At 43.7% G+C, this 25,209-nt stretch overlaps 1 protein-coding gene across 3 annotated transcripts in view; it reads left to right on the top strand.

Annotated features, from left to right (window-relative positions):
- The window catches only part of Adarb2 (adenosine deaminase RNA specific B2 (inactive)), a 476,386-nt gene that overhangs the window by 408,726 nt on the left and 42,451 nt on the right, over positions 1-25,209 (top strand). For all 3 annotated transcript variants that reach the window (XM_076831487.1, XM_076831486.1, XM_076831488.1), the window contains 2 exons: positions 19,049-19,217; positions 22,329-22,480. In XM_076831487.1, coding sequence (XP_076687602.1) covers positions 19,049-19,217; positions 22,329-22,480 — 321 coding nt within the window. The remainder of the gene's footprint in view (positions 1-19,048; positions 19,218-22,328; positions 22,481-25,209) is intronic.

Below are 25,209 nucleotides of genomic sequence, written 5' to 3'. Positions count from 1 at the left end.
CTGGGTGCATTTGCCCTGGACCTACCCTGCGCACACGAGGTAGTTCGTCTCTGCACCGTACTCTCAATGCTTCCAGCTTGATTCAAGAATCCTGTTGCTGTGCTGAACCAGATAAAGCTGATGTGTAAATGCTATTTTCCCATTGCACTTGACAAAGCATGACAGTTTAAGGACAACTGAAGCCTGTTTTCATCATATGACTAGTGTTTGTGTCTGCTCATCTTCATCAGCACCTAGAAGAATCCAGATAAAGTAGTTTACTCCCCAATATCTCAAAACCTTCCTTTCCACTTTCTTCTCTGAATGACTAGCAATCACCTCAATCTTGAAATTAAAAGCAGAATATTTTTATTTATAGTTAGTCGAGCCTTAGGAAGATAAACCGAAACAAAGGTACCAGACAAAAAAATCCCCTAACAGAAGCTTCACACCATGTGAAAGATGGTAAATTATCAACTGGGTTTCCAGGAATTGATCTTAGTAACTGCTAAGTAGATACAAAGAAATATGAAGTAGATGACACATCTCCATGGATCTGTGCAGGCACATTAAGATTCACAGAAGCCAACACCTTGGGACATTTCAGAGTGCTGATGGGCAACTGATTTTAAATCTTTGGTTGCAACCATTAGGTTCAGACTACAAAATACAAGATAGATCGTACAATGCTGTGGCAGACCCTGGTGTCGCTTGAATGCTGTCCCATTTATACCAAACACCTTTCCTTAAGATACAGGGAAAGAATGTCAGTCCCCAACTGGACATCTGTCCCTCCCCAACTCCACTCACGGCTCATTTAAAGACAAATAGTTTAGTCTAGAATAATTTATGAGGTGCCAATAAAAGCCCTCAAAGCTAAATTAATCCTAGAGAGGAGAGAGAGCCCTGACCACCAGCTAAGTCCTCATAAAATGCTTTAATTTATTCCTTCTCTTAAGGCAGTGTTTAGACACAAGTGCATTTTAAAAAGGGAAGAAGAAAATTCTTTTGCTGCACTCTTTGGAGATCAGATACTACTATCAAAGCCCCTCAGACACTTCTGCATTTTTCTGATCATTAGCTCATAACTGAGCATTCGATTTTAGCTGCAATCTAATTGCCCAAAAGCCTTCACTGAGCAAAGAAAATCCAACACTGTATCTCAAGGTGATAAAACTGACCTCTCTTTATTCTATTCTCTTTATTCTAGATCTTTTCTATAGTTTAGTGGAAACAAAATACTAAGTTCATTGGTGAAAGAAAAAAAATTAAGAAAAGACCCTGCTACTGCTGGTTGCCTAAGAACCCAGGCAATGTTTTGGGGTGTTAAACTGTGTTATCTTCTTTAACAAGCAAAAAAACATTCACCTTCGCCAGAGGAAGATGCATCGGTTCTAAAGGTCTGGTTAAGCATGCTGTGGAAGGAAAGAGGGAGGAAGGGAAGGGAAGAGATACAGAGAAAGAGAGAGGGAGTTAAGGAAGAAGAGAGGAAGGACAGGAGCTCCAGAAAATCATAGTGCTTCATTAAATAAAAATACTCAGAAGGGTTCGGGTTTTTATGAACAGATATGAAACAGGGTAAAGCTGTCACCCTTTGAAGTACTTGTGGACTCTCAAACATGGACCCTGGGGTCACGGTTTCTACTCCTTTCTGATCTAGTGGACCCTGTATTGAAATTCCCAAGGTTTTTTCCATCCACATGAACTGATGCTGAGAGAACTGCTCTGTGTGAAGTGGCGAGGGTAAGTGGGCTGCTTCGGACACCTCTGCATTGAAACTTGGGGGGAATTCACACCCAGGAAATCCAAGCTGTCAAGGCTTAATGTGGTCCATTGGTCAGCGTCATGTTGCTATTATAAATACCTGAGGATCATGCTTAGGTCTGAAGTGTCCCCTGAAGGCTCATGCGTTGAAGGCTTGGTCCCCAATGCAGCAATGTTCAGGGATGGGTCTTTGGGGGCCATTAACCAAGGAAAAGTGTTTTACGTCACTAACTGGATTTGATCCCACAGTAACTCGTACAGCTGGGTCAAGAAAAGATGAGGAAGCATTATGAGGTTAACAGAGGGCTCAAGTCAGGGAGCGGAGAATTCCAGGTCCTGCGTGAGTTTCCATCTGAACTGTTTCAAGGATGATCCCATGTCTGCCTTCTTGAAGACAGCACAGAGCAGAGGACACAAATGAGAATATCAAACTTGCTTACAGGCAGAGAAAGCACTGCCACTTAAAATATTTAGAACATGAATCATTTATGAGTTGTGGCTTTGTGCTCTCATTATTTCTGGTTTGAACACCAGTGAGGAGACCTTGTCAGTCATCACTGGTGCACAGAAGAAAGGACTTCTCATGGACTAGACCAGGTGTTCCATATTTGCTCCTTTGATATAAAAGAATGATTTACTAATGGGGCAAAGAGCAAGCTCAGCCCAATCCAAACAGGGAGATGAGTAGATTTTTCAATCTATTAATTGCACAGAGTTGGGTGTCATTCTGCTTCTTTCTTGGGAGTAGAATGAGGGCATGGAATATATTCACTGAATGCAAAATTACCTTATTTCTATCCAGTGAAACCCTTTACAATGTTGATGTTTGGGGACATAACTAATAACCTCCTCATAAGCTCGTCTGGTCACCTTACATCTTTTAATGTATGCTATTTATCACATTGAATCCCACGCATTTTGAAGTTGTGTCAATTAGGAACACATCTGGCTACAGGAAAGGAGAGAGCTGAAAAGCAGTGTCTTAAACAAATCCCTTTTTATTAGTCTCACTTAAAACAACGCCTGGACAGCCGCAGCAGACTCACCCAGTTCAGGCCCGTGATGGTTTCAGGGTCTGCGGCTTCCTGGCTCTGTAGTCATCCCATCCTGAAACGGCCTTTCTTTTTTGGCACCAGGATTGACTGACAAGGTCTCCTCACTGGTATTAAAACACTTTATTGGTGGTGCCACTGCCCAGAGAGACAACTCCCAAAATCTGAGCTCTCCGTGCAGTTGGACTTTTACTTTTATACATAAGCAATTTGGGAGTACATCAAGGCAAGGAATTGGTGCAATTCTATTGGAAGGTTCTTTCTGCATTCCTTATGTGGGTCCAAGCTTGTCAGCAACCCAGGGACTCTCATACAGCTTGGGGACTTTTCTTCCACTAACCCTAAGGGGGAATTGTTCTGTCCCCATCGCTCTGTTTCCTGCTTCTGCTACTGAGTTATCTTTTACAGGTACCTGTTAGCCACTGCAAGCCTGTATGGTTAAAGGTCAGTAAGCAGAGCCACTGTGCGTCAGCGTGCAAAACCACAACTTGTCAGCTCTTAAATTGCTCAAGTTCCCATTTTGCTCTACCACAGTATGACATCCCTCAGCCAGTTGAAAAACAAACGGATAAATGTGCACCTGCCTTTTGCACATACCTGTGTTCACCAAGTTCACCTGGTCACAAGCTTACCCTGGAGGGATTATTGAAGACGAGTTTTCAGGGCCCTCCCAAAGAGACGCTCTTTCAACAGTTATTGGGGCATGTTCACAGACAGCTGGAACTGAGAGAGTCTTCTGATCAGAAAAGTTAAGTGCTAGTTCTTTTAGGGCTGGTGGAGGTCACAGAGCAGGCCAGGCTGCTGCCCAGTCCTCTTCCATTCTCTTCTCTGGGAAGAAGGTGAGAAGTGCTGGTTCTGCAGGTCCTGGGGTCCTCCACATCCTGACCCCAGAGGCAGGAATCCTACACAACTCACCCTCCAGAGCCTGAAGACTGAGGGTTATTTCTCTCTTGTCATCTGATGAAGGGTTATGCTCCCTTCAGCCCAGGGCAAACACCCCACCCTCCCCCTCCCACAGTGGCTTTGTCTTCTGCAATCACCCCACCCTCTCAGAACATGCCCACAGGTCTGTTGGAGCTCTGATCACAGTAAGTTACTTCTCTCTCCTTCCTGACCTGTGGGTATGTGCTGATGAAGGGGCTTTGGGATCTCACCGTTTGCAGCCCCACTTTCTCAAGCTGTTCAATACACATTAGATGGATGGATGGATGGAAAGGTATTTTAAAAACATGCCCTGGACAATATGTAAAACAGTGGATGTGTAACCGATGTGATTCTGCAATCTGGATACGGGGTAAAAATGGGAGTTTATAACCCACTTGAATCAAATGTATGAAATATGATATGTCAATAATTATGTAATGTTTTGAACAACCAATAATAAAAATTAAAAAAATAAAATAAAATAAAGTACATGTTTCTATAAACCAAAAAAAAAAAAAAAAAAACAAAAAACATGCCCTGGACACTGTGAGTACTCTTCATTGAGTTTTTCATTAGCATATAGACCAGAGCCATGTTCTTATGTATTTTTCAGGTATCTCCAAATCTGTTCTTAGCTGCTCAAAACAAACCCTCCTGTTCTCATACAAAGAACATATGGTTGTGGTCAGTTTAAGGAATAATAGATCATATGGTTTTGAATATCATTCTAGCTGGAGATGGCAGGAAAAGCCTGGTTGCAGATAGATATATATGATTATAGGGGAATTGAAATATATATACAATACTAACAGCCAGAAATTGTGACATTTAAAACTCTTTAAACTTTACATGATTTTCTTCAGTCCTCAAAAAGCTTTCATGGGTGGTGGGACTGCAAATTGGTAAAACCACTATGAAAAGCAGTATGGAGATTCCTCAGAAAATTTGGAATGGAACCACCATTTGACCCAGCTGTCCCACTCCAAGGTTTATACCCAAAGGACTTAAAGTCAGCATACTACAGTGACGGGGCCACATTAATATTTATAGCAGCTCAATTCACAATAGCTAAATTATGGAGCCAACCTAGGTGTCGTTCGGTAGATGAATGGATAAAGAAAATGTGATTATATAGTTTTTTTCCAAAGGAATATTACTCAGCTTTAAAGAAGAACGAAATTATGGCATTTTCCAGTAAATGGATGGAGTTGGAGAATATCATGCTAAGTGGAATAAGCCAATCCCAAGAAATCAAAAGCTGAATGTTTTCTCTAACATGTGGATGCTAATTCACAATGGGGCAGGGGGTACTAATGAAGAATAGAGTTACCTTAGATTAGGTAGAGGGAAGTGAAGGGAGGGGATGTGGTGATAGGAAGGATAGTAGAACAAAACAGACATTATCACTTTATGTATATATGTGACTGCATGACCAATGTGATTCCACAACATGTACACTCAGAAAAATTAGAAATTATATCCCATCCATGAATGACATATCAAAGTGCATTAATGCATTCTACTGTCATGTATAAATAAAGACAAATAAAAATTTTTTTAAAAAACTTTCCCAGATGAGACAACAGAACATTGTTAAATTTACTTGAATAAAGTCCCAATTAAAGTAGCAGAAACAGGGTTACCTGTGCCCTAGAGCCTATTACTTTCTGCCTACCAGTGCCTTATTATTTGTTATTCTTTACAGATGTTTTGTCATTTATAAGAAAACACACAAAACACTGACACATAACTTATTTTCCCCCTAAAATCAATGTATTTGCAATATTTAGAGAATAAAGCCCAGGAGACACTGCTGTCTTCCAATTTCTGGAGGCTACTATCAATCAAGACCCTAGTAGAAGAAAAATATTCCATCAAAAGCAAAACTGTTTTTTTCAGCCTTGGCCCAGTCCCACACCAGACACGCCCCAGGCAGGCATTGTTAACTCCACCTGATTTTGAACTAATTAGAGGAAATCTAGAGGATGGAAACAAAAACTTTGGGGAAAAAAAGGATTTGCTTTCAGAAAAAGATTGAAAATAGAACATAGATGATAATCAAATAATGACTAGAAGAGGGATTGCAGGTGGGTCATGATATTCTTTGCAAATATTCAGAGACTGCAAACCAACAAGGAAGCTGGGAGGTCTTACAGATAAAACCTGAGTAATAGAATGGAACCCGAGACCATCGTTTTAGCCGAAGATTGGGGAAGGCTTCCTAATGCTAAGCTTGAATGAATTGTGGAAGAGACTTCCCGGAGGGATGTGTGGAAACCCTGTTACTTGAGTCATTAAACTCCACAGAGATGGTACTAGAAAACAGGGAGTCAGAATTAATTATACATCACATCCGTGAGGCAGTCCACATGTATGATAAAAAAAAAAAATCATCCCTTTCTGTCTCTGATTCTGTAATTTGGGGATTTATTTCTTTGGTGCAGGTTGATATATTTTATGTTTGGTTTTATTCTTAGAAATTTGTTAATGTTTCCCTCCAAAATCTAATTAGACAGATAGATAGATATGATGAATAATAATATATAATATAAATATAAATATATATAAATATATATATATATATATATATATATATATATAAATCAAATGAAACTTCCATTCAAAGAGTAGAAACAGGTTAAGAATTACTTAGTTCCAATTAAGTAAAAGGTGTACTTTCTTCCTAGAGCTGGGGGATTGTGCACTGAGGATCTGCTAAATGTCTTAGTCCACCTGTGCTACTATGATAACATACCTGAGACTGGATAATCTACAAACAACAGAAAGTTATTCCTCATGGTTCTGGAGGCTGGGACGTCCAAGATCGAGGTGCTAGCAGATTCAATGTTCACTGAGGGCCTAGTCTCTGCTTTCAAGAAGTGCCCATTTCTTTGTCCTCCAGAAGGGAGGTACATCACATCTCCATATAACAAAGAAATGGAAGAGCAAAAAGGACCTAGCTAGTTCCCTCCAGTCCCTTCAAGCCAGCACAATCCACTCAGAAGGATGGAACCCTCTTGCCCTAATCCTTTTCCAAAGGTCAGGCCTTTGATACTTCTTGTTTCTGGGGACGATGTCTCAACATGAATTTCAGAGGGACACAGATATTCAAACCATAGCACCCACCATCTTGGAAGTCCCATGCATCAGATTGACAGCTGCCAGACTAGTCATCTTCTCTCCCAAAAGTAATTTCCCTGGTGAGAAAGAGGAAGGAGGTAAAATGGTGTCATTAGAGGACGGGACTGACCAGTTCTGGGACTAAAAAGGCCAATGCAAGAGGCCAGCCAGAGAGTGACATTCACCTGCATCAAAGCCAACCACAGGCATGAATCCCAGAGTGGGGGAGGGGAGGACGGGATGACGGAAAGTGCCTGCAAGAGAAGAATCCACCTTGAGACACTTGCTAGTCCAACAAAGGTCCAGCATCTGCCAAATCCAAATCAGTCAAGTAAGAGCTTTGTGCTGTGCTGTGGTTTGAACGTTTGTCCTCTCCAAACCTCATGTCGAGATTTAATTGCCACGGTGACAACATTGGGAGATGGGACCTTCAAGTGATGCTCAAGTCTCTAGGATGTGCCTTTGAGAGTGGACTCAGACTGTTCTTATAGGGTGGGGGTGCTGTCACAGGAATGGGGGGTTCACTCCCTTTTGCACTCTTTTGCCCTTCCGGCATGTTATGCTGCAGCAAAATGTCCCTCCCCAATGTCTACCCCTCGATCTTGAACTTTACACCCTCCACAAATGTAAGACAATAAGTTTATGTCTGTTGCAAATTACCCACTCTGGGGCATTCAGTAATAAGAGCACAAAATAAACTAAAATAGGCTGTTTCCTCTTCCTTCCTCCCCCAGTTTGTCCCTAAGGATGGCAGATCCTTGGAAATAAGGGTGAGAAAACAACAGAAGTTGGGGGAGTTTTCAGCTTATATAATGTCCAAAGTGACCACTGCATGGAAACAGTCACTTTAGTTGATGAGGTCAGTCAATGTCAAGGGGACTTTGCTACCTAAGAAGAGAGAAGAGCCTCCATATCCACTGCAGCATAAGTCACAGCAGCCAAGGTGACGGACAGAGGGAGGAATAAAGAAATAGTGTTCATACATATGGTGGAATATTATTCAGTCTTAAAAAAGAAGGAAGTTCTGTCATGTTTAATAACATAGGTGAACTCTGAGAACATTATACAGAGTGAAATAAGCTGGGTCAGGATTCCACTTGTATATGGAATCTGAAGTAGTCAAGTGCATAGAGACAGTAGAATAGTGGTTGCCAAGAACTGAGGGGAGGGGAAATGGGAGCTGCTGGTCAAGGGGCATAAAGTTTCGGTGCTGTCAAGTGAGAGCCACTGTACAACATGGTGCTTCAGTTAACAATACTGTGCTGTGCACCTAGTAATTTGTTGGATGTATAGATCTCATTTTAAGTGTTGTCACCACAATAAAAATAACTGGTTGTTAAAGGTAGTAAGTATAAAATGTTATCATAGTGCCTGACTTGTTTAAAATGTTCAATAAAACTAGACATCCTTTGTACGATGAAAAAAAAATAAGCATAAGAATCAATATTAGCTGACCAGGGGAGGAGAGCAAAATAAATGTGAATGATCAACAAGAAAAAACAAATCAAGTTTGTTTGGGTTGTTTTCTAACTATGTCCAGTGCACTCTGCTGGTTCAGCAGACCATTATAAATCACTCTGAATATGGCCCTACAAAAAGGCTCACTGACATCAGCAAAAGATTGCATGATCTGTCATGCTTTGCTTCCTCCCTAGACACCTCAGTTATCAAAGTTGATGAGTTACTCAGCACCCCCACTCTTTAGTTTTATCACCTCTAAAATGGGGACAAATATATAGCAGGCATGACATAATGCACTCACAAAATAGCAAGTACTCAAAAAGTCCTTATTTTATTGTTTTTTCCTTTTTGTTATACATGTATTTTGACATATCATACACACATGGAGTATAACTGTCCATTCTTCTTGTTGTACATGATGTGGAGTTTCACTGGTCATGTATTCATATATGAATATAGAAAAGTTATATCTGGTTCATTCTACTGTCTTTCCCATTCCCATCCCATGAAATCTCAATGTAGTTTTAATTTGCATTTCTCTAATTGCTAGTGATGTTGAACATTTATATATATATATATATATAAATATATATGTATATATTTGTTGACTGATCATATTTCTTCTTCTGTGAAGTGTTTGTTCAGTTCCTTTGCCCATTCATTGATGGGGTTATTTTCAAAACAACCATTGTTTTTTGTTTGTTTATTTGGGTGTAGTTGTTGTTGTTGTTGTTTGGTACCGGGGATTGAACTCAGGAGCACTCAACCACTGAGCCACATCTCCAGCCCAATTTTGCATTTTTATTACAGACAGGGTCTCACTGAGTTGCTTAGTACCTTGCTGTTGCTGAGGCTGGCTTTGAACCCCCAATCCTCCTATCTTAGCCTCCCAAGTGCTGGCCTGTGCCACCACACCCGATCCAACCATTGTTTTTATCCCCATCTCAGAGTGACAGGTGTAACTAGACCCACCCATAGGGGGAAAGTCTCAAAGCCTTTCCTTCATGAGCCCAACTGAAGTATTGTTAGAAGTGACTTACCTGGGTTCCCCAACTTAAATTACCTCCATACATCATAAAGATGTTTAAAAGTATCTGTGTTGGAATACCCATTTTCACTAACTGCCATATAAACTTAGTCTCTCAGCAGATTTAGGATCTCACTGGTTCTCGTATGTCACACAAAGGCCCCATGGGGTGTTTCAAAAGTAAGACACCTGAAGTCAAAGCAAACTTTTCTGTAGACTGGGGACTCACACTGCTAAAAGGTGTCCTCTGACAAATCCTCTTTCATCTTGGAAAGGCATTACCACTCACACAGGAGGACGCTTCTTTCTAGTCGCACGTCGTCCCTTTATTCACAAGGCTTATTTATAGCCATCTCTTTACACCATGTATTATTTGCCGTAGTTGTAAGCTCCAATCTTTTGAAAAATGAATATTTACTATTGATGTTATTTAATTGTCATTTTATTGTACTTTTGTTATATCAAAAAGCATACAGTTGGGCTGGGGATGTGGCTCAAGCAGTAGAGCGTTCCCTGGCATGCATGGGGTGCTGGGTTCGATCCTCAGCACCACATAAAAATAAAATAAAGATGTTGTGTCCACCAAAAACTGAAAAATAAATATTAAAAAGTTCTCTCTCTCTCTCTCTCTCTCTCTCTCTCTCTAAAAAAAAAAAAAAAAAAAAAAAAAAAAGCATACAGTAAACTTTCCCTTTTAAGCCACCTGTTCCTGTTCCCCTCGCCCCCTTCCTACACCTCTAATCACTGATATTTCCCAGATATCATTGAGAGTGGACACCGGCCACCAGCTCTAACATCACCACACTTTCTTGTGGCTGTGACAAGGATTTAAGGCCTGAATACTCTTCTCTGAAACTCTTGTTAGGGCTGCTTTTTGCAGCAAGCAACTTTGAATGATGCGAGGCTATTCCATCTGGAAAAGAAGCAGGCGTGCTTGCCGACCCCTCCCAGCAGGTCATGAGTTCCAAAGCTCATTGTCCCCTCAGCTGCACTCAAACCCACTGCCCATGCAGCATTCTGTGCAACCAGGCAAACGGAGGGGTAGCAAATCAAACCTGAAGCTCCCAGTGCTGCCTGCCGCACTGGATAACATGCTTTGTCTCTGACCCGGGAGTCTGTGTCTTCCACCAGCATCTGTCCAGACATGGCAGGCTAATATGATATACCTGCAGGATAAAATCCCAGACTGACAGGTGCTCCTCCAGTTTCTTTATACATGTGCAAGGAAATGACTGTATGTTGTTATCTTCCTTTTTTTAAATACAAAAGACAGGATATTACACACATTTCCTGCATCTGGATTTTTTTCACTTAACAACATAACTTAGGAATTTTTCTATAAACTGGAGAATTTCTCAACTCATAGTTCCACAGGGTTCCAATATACAGAGGCTAGAAATGAATCCCCTATTGATGAACACTTAGATTTTTTATGTTATTTTGCTGTTACAAACATTGCAGTAGTAAATGTATGTCTACATAAATCATTTTCATGCATACACAGATGTATGGATAAAATAAATTTCCATTTATAAGTCTGATTGATATTGCTACATTGTCCTTCAAATGTATTCTATCTATATGCATTCCCAATCATCTCTTTACAAAAGTTTTTCCACTGTCTTTCCAAATGTACATTAATAAACACTTGGATATTTACCAATTTGACAGATAAGAATTGTGTCTCTCTGCATTTTAATTTAATTATTTTTATCAGCAAAATTGAATTTTTTCCACATATTTAAGAACCACTTATTTTCTTTTTCCAAATTATTTAGTTAGCCTTTTCCCATCATTCTACTGGAATTTTTTTTATTTCTATAAGTCCTTTATATATTAGTTATACTGCTATGTCTATGATTTAAATGGCAATTTTCCCTAGCTTTCTTAATTGCCTTTTTACTGCCTTTAAGATACTTTTTTTCCTATGCAGAAATATATTTTCACTTGCATTTAACAATTTTCCTGCTTTGGGATCTTAAGTTATAATTAGAAAGTCCTTTTCCCCATCAAGGTTATAAAGAGATTATCCCTCGTTTTCTTCTAGTAGATATAGATCTTTTTTAAATCGAAGTTCATAATTTCCATTAAGGTTCACTCTTGGTGTTGAACATTCTAGGGGTTTGGACAAAAGTATAATCCATCATTCTAATTTCATGCACTGATGCAATAGTTTCGCTGCCCCAAAGTCTCTGTTTGGGCCTATTAATGCCTCCTCAATGACTCCCAGCAGCCATTGATCTTTTCACTGTCTCTCTAGTTTCACTCTTCTGAAAACACCATACAGTTAGAAACATACAGTGCATGGCCTTTTCAGATTGGCTTCTTTCGCTTAAAAATATGCATTTAAATTTTCCCCACATCTTTTTGTGATTTGACAGTTCATTTCTCTTTAGTGCTGAATAGTATTTCATTGTCCCAATGGACCACAGCTAATTTTTCCATTCACTCACTAAAGGGCACCTTGGTTGCTTCCAAGTTTAGGAAGTTATGAGTAAATTTGCTACAAAGGTTCATGTGTTGTTCTCCCTGTTTTAAACATCTAAATCTTGCTCTCCTTGGCATTCATCCCAGTGAGATGGTGTAAGATAAAGATTGGATTTTACTTTTCAAATGGCTCTTCAGTTATGAAATGGATGAATTGAATGGTCTCTCTTTGCCCTGGTGATTTGAGGTGTTACCACCTTTGTCCTGTTCTAAATTCCTCCTTGTGTGGGGGCTGATGTCTGGACTTCTCTTTGCTGTACTTGTCTACGTCACATAGCAGTACCAATGAGCCTTGTGACCCACTGGATCCCTGTTCTCCCATAATTCTCTGAGTTTCACTTTCGATTCAGCTTTCCTGGTTCAAAATTAAGTAATAAAACAAAGCTACACTTTTGAACCAGGCATCTTGGTCCAAAACACTATCGCTTTTTTTTTTTTTTTTTTTGAAGTCACACTAATCTTACACATCAATTAGAAGAGAATTCATGCTGTCAGACCTTCCTGCCTAAGAATGTAGCATGTCTTCCTGTTTATTCAAGTACTGTTGGCATCCTTCCAGGGATTTAAAGTTTTATTCATCGTAGTTCTTGCTCATTGCTTGTTAAACTTATTCCTATTACTTTGTTTGTTGCTGTTGTAAACGGGGTTGTTTTTCCTTTATAGTTCCTCTGGTTCTTGGGAGTACATATGAAAACTATTGATTTCTGGATATTAACTTTGTTCTCTATCACCTTATTGAACTCTCTAACAGTATTTCAACTGGGCTCTCCTGAGGTTTCCACCTATATGATCAGAGCGTGTTCAGACGATACTGATGCTGTCATTACCCGCTGCTTTCCCATTATGATACTTCTAATCTCTTCCCCTTGTTATGTTGGTTAATAGCTTCAGCAGATGCACAATGGAGTTATAGTGATGGTCTTGGCATTTTCCTGGGTGTAGTAGAAATCCCTCCAGGGTTTCCCATCCAGCATGATGGTGTGTGTGTGTGTGTGTGTGTGTGTGTGTGTGTGTTTGTGTAAACTCGTGTTGGAAAAAAAAAAACCCTTTATTCTACTTTATTGAGTTTTTATCCAAAGTCATGGTTGAATTTTATCAGATGCCTTTTCAGTGTCTGTGATTATGATCATATTTTTGTATTTTATTTTTTTATGTAATCCATTTTCACATTTCTGGAATAAGACTATATTGTAGTGTTGTTTTCCTCTGGTGTTTGATGGACAGAATTTTATTTAGGATTTTTTACATTCCTATCCTAGGGCCTTCTTTTACTCCCTTCCCCATGTTCTCAGGTGGATAATATCCATGATGCGGGCATTGGATGGCAACAGTCTGAGGTCGTCCTTAACTTTAATATGCTCCAGAACACTTTGAATAGCCTTGAAACCATCTGCCACTTAAAGGCTCAGTGAAAGCTACAAAACTAGCTAGGATTGGTACTTGGGTGGAGAAGGACCTCTCATTACTTTTTCTATATATCTTCTAGAAATCAGTATGTTCGGTTTGCATGATCATTTCTCATGCTGTTCTGCTTTACTCTCTTATTAGTTTTATGCTATTTATGAGAAAAGAGACAGCCAATCATTACTATATGTTGAGAGATGCTTCCAGACAAATTTGCATTTTTTTCTAGAACAGTGTCATTTGTAGGATCTTAACACGCTGGGGTGAATGCTGTTGGTACCACCCCAGACCCCCTGCCTGCTTCCCAGCTGTCCAAGTGCCTTCTGAGAATGGCCCTTGGACTACAGAAGCCAGCACCCCCGGAAATGATACAGCAGCAGACTAGGACTGAGTGTAGAACTCTCAGCCACCTTGCCTAGAGGCAGGATCACTCTGAGGTGTCCTTCAGATTTCAGAATTTTTTATGAGGACAGCCTCTGCCTAGATTTGCTCAAAATCTCCTTCTTGCCCGGCTTCTTCTTCACTTGTCCTATTTTCCCGACTCTCTCAATAAATCAATGTCCAAGAACCCCAGACTCAGCCTCTGCTTTCAGGTAGCCTGGCCTAAGACACTTTAGACAAAGCATCATTTATGGCATCTACAAGCATGGGGGAGGTGCAGCTTTGAGGTCCCCTTGCAATGATCATTTGCTCCCCCACCCCGGGAATCAAGGGTCTTCATGTGGGAAACCAATGTGTGGAAAGGAGAATGTCATGAATTTCTGTGCAGTAACAGGATGCTTCTACTCCAAATACCACAAATTCACACATGGAGGCGAATGCTCGTAAGACCAGAAAAATCATTTTATTTCAATACAAAAGGAATGATCTTTATCTGAGGATTGAGCATGTACTGCAGCACTTTATAATATTTGTGGACCCCCCCATGAAAATTTCATATTTTCATTCTAGAATTGTAGGATGGGAGAGTGAAAGGAAAAATCACCTACTTAAATGCTAGTTAATAAAGACTTGGTTCCTAATACTTTTTTGCTTATATTTTTCTATCACTGCCAAGTTCTATTTTCCAACTCATAAAATTGATAGTGCCATCAAGTCACTCTCCATGGGCTTTGAGGGGAGCAATAATGAGCAATGTCTGCCTTCTCCTCTCACCCAAATTAAGACTGTCGGCATTGAATTTGGCCGTTCTTCATAAAAAATTTTTAAAGTTTTTATTTTTAACATGTAATTCTTAAGCATTTATTTTGACTCTCTCTCTCTCTCTCTCTCTCACTCACTCTCATTTTCGCTCTCACTCTCTATTAATTCAGTCCTCAGGGTCATCTCTCTGACTGCCTCCACCCTGCCCATTCGGGCCTGGATTTCCAAGTCCTCATTGTACAATGTGCAGACTCTAAACCATTGCAACAACCCCTCTCATCTCCTACTATGGCATCTCCCTCCACTCACCCACTCACTGATAACAATGTCACTGTCCTGCTCAAATCCCAGTTAATAACTACCCATGCCCTTTGCATGAGATGTAACATCTTCAGCGTGGCATTCACGACCCTCCGTAATCAATTTCTACCTAACTTTGAAGCTGAACCACCACCACTGTTCTGAACAAATCTCCCACTGGTACCAAAACAGACTTCATTGTCCACAAAAGTACACCTGTGCCTTTCTCCACCCACAACTTTGGATGATATCCTCACTCCACCTCAGGTGCCTCTTCCTGTACCACATGCCACACACCAAATTTCCAAAATCTATCTAAATAGCAATCTCTGTGTGTCTTCTTTCTGTCTGTCTGCCTCTGTGTCAATGCTAGTGACATTCTGTGTGTAGCACTTAAGTGATATTCATCACACAATATCTTATTTTGTACACATTTCTGTCTCTGCATCATGTCCCTAAGTAGATGACACAGGATAGGACCACGTCTTAAATACCTGGTCTCTCCCGTGTTAGCATGGCGCTGGCGCAGAGGAAGTGGGGTTAATGAAAAGTGAATAAGCAAATAATGCATTTCTTGAGCCACATAATTGTACTGAAGATGACAGAGCCTGGAGTCAAGCAGGGTTGAGAATTAATGAGGGGTGAAAGGAAAGCAGTTTATTTTTTCTACAGCTATAATCTCCATGGCATCAAGAGAGGAGAACCAGGCCAGGACCTCAAGAGCAACAGTACCTGTTCTCAAAGAGTTTCCTGTTTCTAAGCTGGGCTACGTGTGTCCCCCCATCACTGAAACACGGGAAGAAATGATTAGAGATTTTATTTCCCACTGCTCTGAACACCTGCTTTAATGAAGCTGGAGTCTGCAAAAATGATATCTCCATCAAGGTGGCTCCTCATTAACTGTTTCACAACTGTCCACGTGACACTTTAAAATGGTCCACATAGAAAATGGCTCCCAGGCACCTGAGTGAGCAGCTGGCTGGTCCCCCTTCTCAGAAGCTTTAGGTCCTGCTGACAAACCATTGTCAGCACTGTCTCTGGCCCCACAGCCAGGAGGTAAGCCAGGAAATGGCTGAGCCACAAGGCTGCCAGAACTTAGGGGGTGGGCAGCAGCCATATTGCATCTGCTGTTAAACTTTTCCTGGGGAAGACAACACAGGAGTTTAGTTGACTTCTATCTTTGCTTTTATCAAAGCAGTATAACTGTGACTAACATGTCCAGTTGCTTTGTGAGATCACCAAGAAGCCAAATCCACCACCAAGAGGGACACAGGACAAGGATGGCCAAACCCAACACCTGAGTCCTTTTCAGAAATGGAGATTACCAAGAGAAGCCAGAAGGAGAGCAATGAATTAACGGGTAGGAGGCAGCAGTGTTCAGGGCAGCCTTGTTAAGTGGGGAAGGAAAATGGACAGTTAGCCCAGCTGCCAGAGCTCTCCAGAAGCAGGAGAATGTTGCTCCACCAGCCACCATGGAGGCTCACTGAATGCATATGGCGGACCAACCCTCCATTGATGGCAACCAAGGGAGTAGATGTTTGCCTGCACCTCCCTGCCTCTCTTCCTCATTCTCTCCTCTGGCCTCCATCCCTTATCTTCCTTTCTGTCTCTCTTATTATGTCACAAAGGAAGATCCAAACTGTGTGTAGGGAAGGAGAGGGCAGATGTTATTTGAGGGTTAGAATTAAGTTCTCAGAGGAGAACATTTCAAGTCTGAGGAACAAGAACATATAAAGAACTTCTGAAATGCTCAGCACTGTTTGCATTGGAGGAAGTAATTCTTATTAAAAATGAAAAGTCTGCTCTGGTGTGCCCTCAATTTACATATCATTTTTGTAAAAAATGGTTCACATTTACCAGCTGTTAAACCACTACTCTGTACTGACCACTCACCGCATAGAATCTAGAACCCAGCCAACAGCGGTTTGCTCAGTATATGGTAGAACTAATAGGTGTCCCTGACACCATCCCTTGACATGCGGTTGTAGTGCCTGGAAAATCAGATTTGTTTTTGAGTCAGTAACATTGACTGGTTTGTGCCCGGCAATCTATATAATTGCCCAGACTCCTGGGGAGCTCCTTCTTAAAATATTCTGGGGAAATTTCAGCTACTACCCTCAAGGAATTTACCCTAAGTGAAGAGAAAATACACATTCACACATGGATTGATTAGAGAGAAAGAATCAACTTTGACTTGAGGTTTTCTAGGGTCTTGAACAAAAGTAATCAATATCATAGTTTAAAGAAAACAAAGTTTGAAAGTTGTGTTTTAAGGTTCTTTGGGTTTCGATCAATGCAGAGAAACCATTTCATTGGCAAGTTTCCTTTGTTTATGATTTGAAATGAACATTATCCTATGAAAAGGAAATCATGAAGGATCCCGTGCCTTTTCATGTTAGTATAAACAAATTATCAGCTGCTGTCCTGAAAGTTGGTCTTATCAAGGGAAAAGGTAAAAATGCAGAGCCCATTATGAGGGGTGGGGAAGGGAGCACCTCAGCAGCACCACGTTCTGTGAATGGGAACCTGGGACTCAGGGAAATAAAGAAAATTGGCCCCTTGATAAGTTTGAGCTCCAAACTCTCTGCTCTTATGGCTTATAAATAGCATTTAGATAATAGTAACAACAACTTGAGGCACTTAGTGAGTTTGTCCCTGGCTGTCCTCAGAGAGTCGCCAGAATCTCTCAGTGAGTTGCATATGACCAGAAGCAAGCCAAAGTACTTTCATAGTTATAGAAACCAAATCATGAAAGTGCCTGGTTTTCAAGGTTTCCTAAGCTCTAAGGATCAGCTGCATTGTGATTCCTGGAAAAGACCAGGAAGGAGGAAAATGGTTCAGGGCTGCAGGAGGCTGGCCTGTCCCTGTGCACCCCATGGAGGAGGTAAGGGACCATGGCCTCTCAGAAATGGGAAGGGAATGAGGGGAGATCTGGCTGCCGGCTTCCTGATGCCTGCCAGCCGTGCCCTGGCTTCTCAGGGCTAGTAAGTGGGAGCTATGTGGTCTGGAAGCGGGAACATTGTTTTCAGGCATAAGTTTCAGGAAGTACAAAATGTCACATAGATGTGTTTTTCCTAAACTATGAGGTCAGAGCCAAGCCTGGACCCTGGGCATCTGCCATAGGTATAGCACAAGACTCCTGCCCCAGGCAGCTACCAAGTTCACTGACCTGGGTGTGTGACTATTGCAGCCACCGCAAGCCCTCAGTCTACTGTGCTGTGCCCTCAATGCTGCTGAGATGCCTGTCCCTGCACAGAAATACACAGGGGCACCAGCCTGTGAGCTGTGGTGCTAGAGGGGCACTTCAAATGCCTCCCAGCCCTGCTGGCCTGTGCCATGGCCCCTGAGCCCGGTTCGGCTTTTCTCTTAAACCACAGGCTGCTTCCTGTCCCACCACATGCCCCCTATTGTTCCAAGCCACTGGGCCTTGACTTCAATGGTGTTAGAATTTTCCGGAATTACAGGGCAAACCTCTGTTAAGGTCAGAGAATGAGAAAGACAGGTGTCTCCACAGCACATGGGACTATATTCTGAGAACGAAATGGATGGGCCCTGGAGGACTTAGAGAGAGGGGCATGTTTGGAGTGGAAGGTACAGGGGACCTGGCTCAGTGGCTCACCTGGCTCCTGCGTTCTGAGAGGCAGCCATGCTCTCCCACAGGAAGAAGGAACAAGGGCAGGCCGGCCTCAGGCTTGTACCTTGTCTCCCCCTACACCACGGGCATGACAAATTGAGGGGTCTGCAGGGTGGGGACAGGCTCAGGACCCTTCCTTTGCCTTCACCCACTCCCAAACACAGCACATGCCCGTTAACTCACCTGTGGGTGAAGATGCAGTTGTTGAGATGGAAGGTGGGGCAGGTGGCAGAATTTCTGGGGTAGAGCAAGTGATTGGCACACAGGGCTGTGGGCACTTTGCTCTTCCCTTGGAATCTCACAGCTGCCCAGCTGCCTCCTGCTTCAGACTGGGCTGGCCCTGTGTCATTTCTTTAGTGGCAGGTCACCATCCTATCTCCGTCATGCCCATCTTTCCCCAAGGCTTCCCATTTCCCATGAGATAAATTATCAGCAGCTCATATGCAGCCATTTGGAAAAATCTCAAGGGCGACCATGCTGATCTTGGCTTGAGAGGCCAGTAGACATCTCAGAGTGAAAACTGTGAGCCCAGCTGCTTTCCGGGGATGCAGCATGAAAGCTACACAGGGATGAGGTGAGATCTCTCAGGAGGCACTTCTGTCACTCACACAAACCCCATGACGTAGCAAACCTTCTCTGCATGCCAGCCTGGTAAACATCGAGGCTGCTGCTAATGGGACAGTGGGCAAAGTCACCTACAGCGGGTCTCCCTGTGAAGTTCAGGCTGTTCTGACCACTCTCTGTGTCCCCCAGGCTTGGACACCAGGCAGGCACAGGTCATCGTCCTGTCCTCGGGCACCAAGTGCATCAGCGGCGAGCACATCAGCGACCAGGGCCTGGTGGTCAATGACTGCCATGCGGAGATCGTGGCCAGGAGGGCCTTCCTTCACTTCCTGTACGCACAGCTGGAGCTGCACCTGAGGTACGGGGCCCTGGCTGGGCTGGTCGGACTCCAGGGGCTGGCTGCTCCTTGATGGGTGTGTTGGCACACCACTGCTGGTAAGCAGCCAGGGGAACAGAAGGGGGACCCACACCAGCTCAGAACACTGCTCCCTTCATCCTGGCAGATTCCTTCCCAGGGTGCTCCACGAATCGTCCCCTTCTATTCAGACCTGAGGCACCCTTTGAGCACCAACAAGATGCTGAGACACCAGGTCCCCTCCTCGTTACTCCATGCCACTCCCCAGGAAACCTGTTTGCCCACATGGACACACTCAGGGACATGCCCTGTCATAGGTCATTCCATTTGATTATTTCTTTTAAAACATGCAGGGGCTCATCACAATGTCCCCAAAACTCAACCTTCTTCCTGAGGCTCGGATGCCACTACAGTCCAGGAAGCCACAGACACAGCCATGGCTTCATCTCACGTGCAGTCCACGTTCAGTGAAGGAGTTTCTCCAGTGACATGCTGGGACTCTAAATGCCAATGGCATCAAGACAGGATCCACTTTAGGGACGGCTAGAGGAGCACAGAGGAGACCCCCAGTGCTGGCTTCATATGTGCCCTTAACTGCTTTTAATTGAAGGCAATACTCTTTCCACCACCAGCTTCCAGTTAGATCCAGAATGAGCATTATGGGAAGGAAGGAAGGAAGGAAGGAAGGAAGGAAGGAAGGAAGGGAGGGAGGGAGGGAGGGAGGGAGGGAGGGAGGGAAAGAATGAATTCACTATCTCTTGGGAGGTGGGAGGTATTCCTCTCTCTGAAACCCATAGCTGCATTGACTAAACTGAAGGTGTGTTCCCTTACTGTGTGAGGTGACTTGGATCAATGTGCCTGCTGTCTGATAAACTTTCAATTCAGCCATGGAAATGTGCCAGGTTGGAGGCCACCTTTCTGCTCATTTTTGACAAGATTGTATCCACCTTGAATGGGGCCCACAGGGCAGGATTTCCATGGGAAGGAGTGCCATCCCCTCCCTGCTCAATCTTATTTTTAAAATTTCTCAGCCAGGGAAATTTGCTACAGAGTCCAGGTTTCTGTAAGAGTGGCCAAGGCTCAAACATTAGGCTCACAGATGGCTACCATTTTGTTTCCCAGGTGACAGGCTCCATTTCCACTGGACAAGACCCAGGCGAGCAGCTCTTACATGTGACAAGGTGGCCAGTCCCATGTTGGTGCACAGAACCTCCCAGCCCTTGTCCTGCTGGGTGAGGCCATCCTCTCCTGGCCTCATTTCTCCCTACACCCCCACATTCCCAAAGGTGTTCAGTTCTCTAGACCTTGCCCTCAGGTAGTGGGACTAAAGTAACCAAGGACAGGTTTTGAGACGTTACCTGTCTCATTACTCCACCTCCAAGTACATTTTAATAAGGGCATTCTGAGAGGCCACTGAGACCCTGAGAAATGTGCTCGGAGGTTGGAATTTTTAGTGTTCTCATGACAGCCTTCTCCAGCCATCAGGAAAAGGCAGACTGTCACCTGGGCTGGCATCTCTCTCTAAGACACATTAAACAGGAGCAGAGATGCAGGTGAACTAGAGCGCATGTCTCGGATGCATGCCTGCACTGAGCTATTCGGTCACAGGGTTTGATGGCTGTGGGTCTCTTTGCCAGAATGTTCCTTCCTTGCATCCTCCAGCTGCCCTTCTATAGCCTTTGAAGCAGTGTTCCTCAAATCCACTAATAATGGGATCTCAGGGGGGCTCTGTGAGTGACTCATCATGCCCATTAGCATGTGCAGCAGCCACACAAAGGGAAGAAAGGCCCGAGTATATGCCAAACAGACTCAAATAAAAGCAATACCTTAATACACTCAATTAATTTTTATCTGAGCCTCTGAGCAGTGCGCAGAAGCCTGATATATTGCCCCATCGGTTCCAGGAGGCCCGCCCAGGCGCGGCTGGAGTTGAACGTAAGGGAACAGAGTTGGAAATCTCTCAAAATGCAGAAAAGGATTTCTCCTGAATATCCAACTGCTCAGTTGGAAATATTTCCAAGTACCCTTTCCTCCAGTTTGTGTAGTGGGAGGGAATCAGGCCAAGATCTGCCAGGAGCTGGCTGCATGCCCAGCACTGTGCTGCCAGCTTGTGGGGTAGGGGCTCAAAGACAATGCCTCCCATCCCTGCCCTGCATGGGGGCACCAGTAATGGCTATGAAAAGCCGGCTACAGGGAGTGAGGTTTGAGCCCCTTGGCACACTGGGCACGTTGGTCCCCAGGACCCCTGGAGGAGCTCACTTGGGCAGAGGGAGGGTGGGTGGTGGCCAAGGAGTAAAAGGCACAGCAGCAGGAAGGCTGGTAAGGAGCCTCCCAAGTTTCCTGGGGAGAAAATGTCTGTTCTGCTGCCTGTGAGATCTTAGGCCCCAGCAACGCAGAATCCATCACCAATGGGGCAGAACGTGTGAAAACAGCCAGACTGGCAGAAAGGAGGCTGCAAGAAACCAGGGAGAAGGAAATCCAGGAGAAGAAATGCAGCCACGTTGATGCAGTGCCCAGGCTGGGGTCTCCCCACCTCAGCGGAGGCAGGGGGCCTCTCACATTAGAGTTTAAAGGCTACAGGAGAGGTTTCCAGGAGTAACAAGCCAGAATTCCTCCAAGATGAGGCAGTTTAGGTTTGTCCAGATGCACCCCAGGAAGAGTCTGTCCTGGTTGCCATTTCTATCTAGCCCTGCTGGGGGCTGAACCCCAGCCCCCTTTTTTAAAATCCCTTTTCTGCCTTTAATGCTCACATGTGTTGCCCACCAGGACCAACAAGTCTACAGTCCTGCCAGACATTGCCAAGAGATGCCTTTGTGAACCTGCAGGATTAGGGCTTTATAAACTGTAGATGCTGCCTCTGCATAAGATAAACCTGAAATGTAAATGCTAAGACTGTGAGGGTGGCGGGATTTCTGCAGCTTGTTTGCTTTCACGTGGTTTCCCCGCAGCCTCTCTAAGAAAGGGTCTGTGCAAGGAGCAAACACAGTGTGGGGTGCAGAGAAGGGAAAAAAAAATTAGGAGCAACTCTACCAAACAGGACAAAAGCCTCAACCTGGCTGGAATGTTTCTGGTTTGGTTTGTAATAAATGACCCAGATCCTCTTCTTGTCCCCAGCAAGCGACGAGAGGATTCGGAGCGATCGATATTTGTGCGTTTAAAGGAGGGAGGCTACAGGCTTCGAGAAAATATTCTCTTCCATCTCTATGTCAGCACGTCCCCCTGCGGAGACGCGAGACTCAACTCTCCCTATGAAATCACCACAGACCGTAAGAGACAACATATTTGCCTTTTGTAAACAAACAGCGCCAGGCTCCCCTGTTTCTGGACTCTGTCCCAGGCTGCCTTGGCCCCGGCACTGTGTGTGTGTGTGTGTGTGTGTGTGTGTGTGTGTGTGTGTGTGTGATGGCCACTGCTCTGGGATGCTGGAAGAAGATTCAGCTGCAATTAGCTAGATAATCATACCTCCAAAATCTTTGCCTGAAATGCCCAGATCATTGGCAGAAAAGTAGTTTGAAGCCTAAAATTAGCTTTTCAATTGCCATAGTTCTCTGCTTCATTTTAATAGGTCACACTGTCCCTGTGTCCCAAACTGGAAAATGGAATGAAGGAGAAGGCAAATGAGAATTACACGGGGTGGAAAGCAAATTCAAACTGGCTCTGTTTTCCTTTGTTTGCAACTTTGAGGAGAATAAAGTTCCACTTTGGGAACAAAGTCAGGGTGAGGGATGCCCTCCCAAAGGGTTGCCCCAGGTTAGCCTTAAAGTTTCGCAGGACCAGCCCCTCCATTCTCATCAGTGGAAGAGGGACATCATGTGCCCTTTGCCCCTCCTATTATCTGCAAAGAGAGGGGACACTGTGTTTCAGCACTGGAGGACAGGCACAGCTCCACTCTGTGGGGACATTGGTATCTCCATTCTAGAGAAAGTGTCAGGGCTCACATCTCCACCCTTAAAGGCTATTATGAAATTCTATGACTGGGCCACACTCTTCCAAACTCTTTCTAGAAGCAGCCCTAGGAGAATCTCCTGATGTAGGCAATGAAATTAATTATGTATATACGTATTCCTACCACCCCAATATAATCACAGTTAACATTTTTATCCCAGCTAAATAAAATATGAAAATAATATAAAATTTTTAAAATATTTTAAGCACACAAAAAAGGTGTATTTGAAGAGGGATCTAAGAAAGATACTGAAACATAAAAAGTATATTCTATAGTCAGAAGAAATTTCCAGTAGAAACTCAATGGATGATGCACAGAGGTTTGGTTTTGGCCTTCTGGTTTTCCTTGCATGGAAGGCTACATATTCTAATTGCCAAACTCAGGAAAAATAAACATTTATTGAGTACCTGCCGTGTGGTAGGCCTGTGGAAAGTACCACTACTAAAGATAAAGAGTGGGAGAGAAGGTATCCAAAATCTACATGTGCTTAGCCTATTTCTCTAGCCTGCAGCCTGGAAGCTGAACCAGAGAAATACATTCTCCTTTTGCAGACTCTCCTCCAGCCCCATCAGTTACCCTTTGGAGAGTAGTTGGGTGGGATTCTTCATAATGAGATTCTAAGTGACCTTTCCACATCCTTTGGAAAGCAAATGGGAGAACCAAGTGGAATTGAGAATCAGAAAAGGTGACCCATTAAATATCAGAGAACTTTAAAGGAACTGTCCCCAGGAGGCTGAGAGGGTTGGGGTGGCTGAGGCAATGTGAGACAAAGACCCCGGGCCCTCTCAGAGGAAGCAGGCACAGCACAGGCTGGGTGAGACCACAGAGGACATGGCTTTACTATTGTGCAGCCTTCAGAAAGAGACAGACAGGAAAACAACATGGAGCTGATTTATTTCCCTGGGAAATGCCCATTATGCTGGATGTACATGATTACCAACTTGCTCTATAAGTAAAATTATGAAATTTGGTTCATATCCCAATAGTCATCTACTAGGAATTATCTTTTCACTTTTTATCAAAAGGTTTGGCATCATGAAGATCCAACATAGGAAGCCCTCAGATCGTAGAAGGAAAAGTTCATAAGACATTTGCGGCTGGTTCTAATTTATTCAGCTTCTTCTGTGGCCCATGTGTCCCCAGCGGAGTCAGGAGAGGGCTGAATGAGGATGGCAAGGACTTCATCCACCACGCCTGAGACCTCCTGGTCTCCCTGGGGGACAGTTCCAGCTCATTGAGCTTCCTGTGTCTCCGTACATCAAACACCAACTGTGGCCTCACAGCCCTCATTCCAACTTGCAATGCCAGTGGTTTAGAAAAGCAAACAAATACATTCTCGGAGGCACCCTGGGGTTCACTTCCAGCCACAGATGTCTTTTATTTCATGGTGCTTTTAAGAAGTGGCAGGTGCTGCTAGGAGAAAAACTAAAGCGTTTTCCTCACATTTTTGCTGTAGATATGCCAGGCCAAAAGGAGCTGCTACTGCCTGGGTTATGCCTCTAAATTAGGTTGCTGCCTCCTGACTGTCCCCAATGGGGCAGGTGCAGAAGGCAGGCCCTTAGCCAGATGCCACACGTTGTTCTTCCCTTTTCGCTCAGTAAAGACAAGAAAACCCAAATGCCTGCATTCTTCTGTTGGGGAAGAGTCTTTAAGTTCAGCATTGCTCACAGCTCCTGAGGCAAGCAGAAACTCTCAGGAGCGAATTCCACAATTTCCACTTTAGAGGAATCTCACTAAGAACTGCTTTGTAATAAGAGGGTTGGGCAACTCTCCATGTTGCTGGCTCACCCAGTGTTTTCCATTGTTACCCTTTAAGGAGGTTAGACCACTGGAGAAGGGAATGTAAGTGATGGGCTCTTTGCTTTGAGGGGCTCCTGCCAGGAAGGCAGTCACTGGTGGCAAGCCCCCTGCAGGAAGACTTGCACACAGACGCTGGGAAAACTCCAGTTAGGACTAGTCCCTGAGGAGTTAGCAGCCAGCACCTTCTACCCTACAGATTAACCCGTAGAACCCTGAGCCTCACACCACTGCTCAGAGGGATCCAGACTC

Source organism: Callospermophilus lateralis, chromosome 13, assembly GCF_048772815.1.
Source record: "Callospermophilus lateralis isolate mCalLat2 chromosome 13, mCalLat2.hap1, whole genome shotgun sequence".
Lineage (NCBI taxonomy): Eukaryota > Metazoa > Chordata > Mammalia > Rodentia > Sciuridae > Callospermophilus > Callospermophilus lateralis.
Note: the sequence above shows the minus strand (reverse complement) of the source record. Positions and strands in the feature narration are given on the sequence as shown.